Raw genomic sequence first — 4,329 nt, forward strand, 5'->3', positions numbered from 1 at the left:
CCAGTTGTCTAGCATCTGAATTTTGATCATGTGATCATAAAGATACTGGTTGTAAGTGCAAAAAATAGTCATGTTATTTTTTTTCAGTGGTGTTGTAACTTCAAACATCACTAAACAAACTGTTGTAAGTCAAGGATTGTCTGTATCATATTCCCTAATATTTGAATAATATAAAGCATCATGAGCCTTTCCCAACCCACTGCTAGACCTCAGCCCTTATCATTCCTAGCCAGCACACCTTTACGTATTAAGAGTTGAAATCCCACACACCATAAAGCCACTAGGTTAGAGAAGACTATTAAATGTTGTAGACAAAATTATTAAAAATATTACAATGTTACCTTTGCGGAAAAGTGCTTTCCCTACTTTTCCATAGGTTCCTGCGTTATTTTTCATGTTTTCAAAACTTGTTTTCTTTACAATACTCTCAATCTCCTCTTCAGTTACAGAAAAATTAAAGAATTTGGCTATTTTTTTCAGTGCTGAGACTGGATTCTGAATAATACATCAATATATAACATAAGTGAGTAATGCTTTCAATTGCTTCAATTCATGTCTTGATCTGGGTACTATACATTTTTTATATATATTTATAGGCTGGGCTTGTTCACATTAGAATAAATAAATAAATAAATAAATAAATAAATAAATAAATAAATAAATAAATAAATAAATAAATAAGCAAAACAAAACACAGTTTTCATTGTTTCATTGAAATATTAGCAAGAGTAGATCAGCTGATCCAGAAGTTGACCTTAAAATGAAAATGTTTCTGAGATATTTACCAATTGCTTAGAGAAAAGTAACCAGGCAGAAATCTTGAGTTACATTTCCTATTTCTATATCCTGATCAATTGTTCATTACTATATAATACTTGGCCAGACATATTTTTATTATTAAATTAAATCTAAATGTTTACTCTTAAAAACGTACCTCTTTCATTTCCTCATAGGTAATAAAAAATACATTGCTGTCCTCCAGATAGTTGTTCCATTCAGTAATATGATCAAAATAAGATCCATAGGCCACTGTAGGAATTAAGCAGAACATTTTGATACTGATTTCAGTGTGAACTCTGACTGTATCCTTTCTATTTCACTTTTTCTCTGATTATTAACAGATGCAGATTACCATACATAATTTTAATCATTGATCACCATTATTATTATTATTTAATTGTTGGGTTGCTCAGCTAACAGGAGCATCTAACAGGAGTTTCTTTTTTTTACACATACCACACATTTTTTTAAAAGGTGCAGGGTTTGATTGTATAGTTATGGCCATCATATTGACATTTTGGGCAGCTCCCTTTCCACTGAAGCCTCTGCTTGTTAATCATGTGTGCTTATTAGATTGCATTAATTATTCACCAAAACTGGTGTTTGCTTTACCATTCATTCATAGTATATAATTCCAATTTTTGTTTATGGAGTACCAGTCAAACCATATGTCATTTCAACCATAGTCAGCCACACACAGAGGCATTGGCAAGAAACAACCTTCTCATCAAAATGAGGAAAACAGCAATGTGCTATCATGCCACTGTGAAGCTTTGGTCATTTGTCCCCATGCCCTCTTTTGATACCACCTGTAGATACTTCTGGTCAGACCTGTCCCGGAATTATCATTTTCCTTACTCATTAAAGTAAATATATTTGGTCACTTTCCTCCCACTAAACTAAAAAGTTAAGTTTAAAACCGATGTAATAGTTTTCATTGTGTCATTAACAATACTAGTAGAACTGATGGAGTCAAATGAGAGAATGCTGAAAAAATGCATCCTGATTTAACAGCCAATAACATTAAATGGCAATTAAGCACATAAATGTGTACAAGAGAGAATTAATATCTATGGGGATTCTCAGTCTTCCAGGTCATGGTTGTCTCAAAGGTGCTTTTTCAAAAAGCAACTGGACTATGTTATTTTTTTTTCTTGAGGAAGATATTTTGCTTCTCAGCCAAGAAACTTATTCAGTTCTGACTGGATGGTAAATGGATTACTTTTACTTTTCAAAGAATTAATTTTCAAAGGAGCTCACAAATGACTCCAGAATGGAAATGAATGTTTTTGCAAAGGGTAAGGGATGCAAGAATATTTCTCTTTGTAGCCTGCATTAGACATGTATACAGAAAACACAAATCAAGTCAATGTTACTTACTGGCCAAATTCACACAACATACTATACTAGGCTAAAATGAGGTTGGGTAATTTGTAGTTCACTACTATAGGAAACACTGCCATTGTCTCAGCATGTTGAGTGAGATTTGTCATCCCATTACAACATAATGGTTTATGGGAATGGTATACAAATGGTATACGAATACTAGGTTAATGTGCAGTTAATCTAGGTTTACAGCATGTCTGTGAGATGAACTTTAGAGAATGAAATGAAACATGGAATTATTGTTGCTTTGTACTGAAGCAATGGAAATAAGTTTCAGTGCCCGAAGACAAACAGAGAAAGGAACCCTTTGTTCAAAGATTTCCTGCTTCTCCTTCACAGACAGATGGAGAGTACAGGAGACCGAAAGATAAATAGAATAAGACCACTTGTTTCAAGCATGTATATTTCTTCCAATGAATAAGAAGAAAAGAACACCTTTTCCAGTGATAAATTTGTCAAAGAACTCATCCCAGGTTTCCTGCTCAGGACTGATCTTTACTCTTTTGGAAAAATGGAAGAAAGATACAGCTGTGTCCTTTGGGTTCCGAAACAAAACCAGCATCTTTAAAACAAAAAAGAATACATTGGCATGTAAATGTAAAATCAAGAAGAGCAGAGCCAGAAGTGTAAAAACATTCTTTTTTAAAAATCCAAGTATGAACATTAAGATACTTACTTTTGCCTTTTTTTCAAAAATAGACTTGGGCAACTTTTGAGGGCTGAGGTGTGTTTTTATAATTCTTCTGGAAGGCATATTTTCCATCCTCTTTAATCATATTAAAATAAAAGGAAGTTAATATCATTTATGCAAAGAAAAATATACACAAGTATAAATGCATCATCATCATAATTTAAGTCATTGTCTATCCACTGCCGAATTAAGATCTCTTTCTCATGTTTCCAACCTATACAGTCCTGAGGTTTCTTTTACCAATTGGGTCCACAATACTTGCTGATGTTGTCAATCCATCTTGTTTTAGGTCTCTTTCATGGATGCTTTTTATCAAGTGGAAGTATAAATTAGGGATATCAAAGTTCATCTCTAAAAAAAATCTGAGTCCAAGTGATCTTTGTCATCATAAACTCTGTGGTGGAATCTCCACTTAGACTGGAAGGAGGTGTTAAGTGGGGACTGAGTTTGGAGTTATTGCGCCACAGGAAGCAGCACAGGTCTGACCTCCCCCAGAATCCTTGAAGCCTTATCTTGCTGTTCCCAAGGGAAAGCATACAGTATAGTGAGTTTCGTGTAACATAGACAACTAGCAATAAAACTTCGTTTGAGACTCTCCAGGAGTCCTTGTGGTTGCTTTTGCCTGACCCTACCTAATTATGTGATTGTTTCATATAAATCATACTGATTGATGTGAGGAAAGTTATTGTGGAATCCACAGTGCAGTGTAAATGTGAAAGAATTGAGCAGCTAAACACTGATTGTCATTCTGTGACATGATCTCCCCAATACATGTGCTGTATTTGGAGAGTGATAAATTCCTCTGTAAAAGCATTGGGGCAGAGCAGATACGGCGTTTTTTGGACATATACAGAGATCTGATGCTAAGACTTTAAAGGATGTTGAAAACAGGCTGGTGAGGGAAGCAGAAAGGGAATTAGAGTTGAAGTTTTGGAACTGGGAGGGAGGGGAATATGGCTGGCAAATTAAACTGGATTTAGTTAGTTTGAATGTTAAAGGTTTTCAAGTTCATGGTGGACCAAAGACATTACACCACTTCTGGTGTAATGGAAAGATCCCAGAAAACAAAGGAGAATTGTGCTTTTAAGATTTGGTCTTACCCAATTGAGGATTATAGAAGATTCAAGAAGGTAATTATTTGGCTAGCCACAAGAGATTGCTATCTAGGCATAATTAACAAAAAAGGTAAATGGTTTCCCTGTCAGTCATGTATGTCTCATCTCCATTTCTTGGCCAAGGGAGCCAATGGTACCCAAAGACAATTTCCATAGTCATGTGTTGTGGCTCCGTCCAGTGGGTCCCTCTCATCAGAGGAGGAAGGCTCTGAACATGACGGAGAGGAGATGGCTAGGTCTCCCTCTCCCGGCCCTTCCCCTCTGGTGCAGCCTTCGGTGCCTTCCGACAGCGAGGAGTTTGGCCAGGAGCCCGGTGTTTCTGGGATTGGCCAGGAGCCCGGTGTTTCTGGACTTGGC

At 35.9% G+C, this 4,329-nt stretch overlaps 1 protein-coding gene across 1 annotated transcript; it reads right to left on the minus strand.

The window, feature by feature from the left end:
- Window positions 1-341: 341 nt before the first annotated feature.
- Window positions 342-4,291, minus strand: LOC107301732 (sulfotransferase 6B1-like; the record flags this gene model as incomplete). The annotated part of the gene is made up of 5 exons (XM_015830917.2): window positions 342-495; window positions 935-1,029; window positions 2,602-2,728; window positions 2,843-2,932; window positions 4,283-4,291. Coding segments are annotated over 5 exons (475 nt in total), but the record flags the coding sequence as incomplete, so codon positions are not given.
- Between the last annotated feature and the right edge of the window lie 38 nt (window positions 4,292-4,329).

The sequence above is a fragment of the Protobothrops mucrosquamatus genome, unplaced genomic scaffold (genome assembly GCF_001527695.2).
Source record: "Protobothrops mucrosquamatus isolate PMUCROS unplaced genomic scaffold, P.Mucros_1.0 scaffold16100, whole genome shotgun sequence".
NCBI classification, from domain to species: Eukaryota; Metazoa; Chordata; class Lepidosauria; order Squamata; family Viperidae; genus Protobothrops; species Protobothrops mucrosquamatus.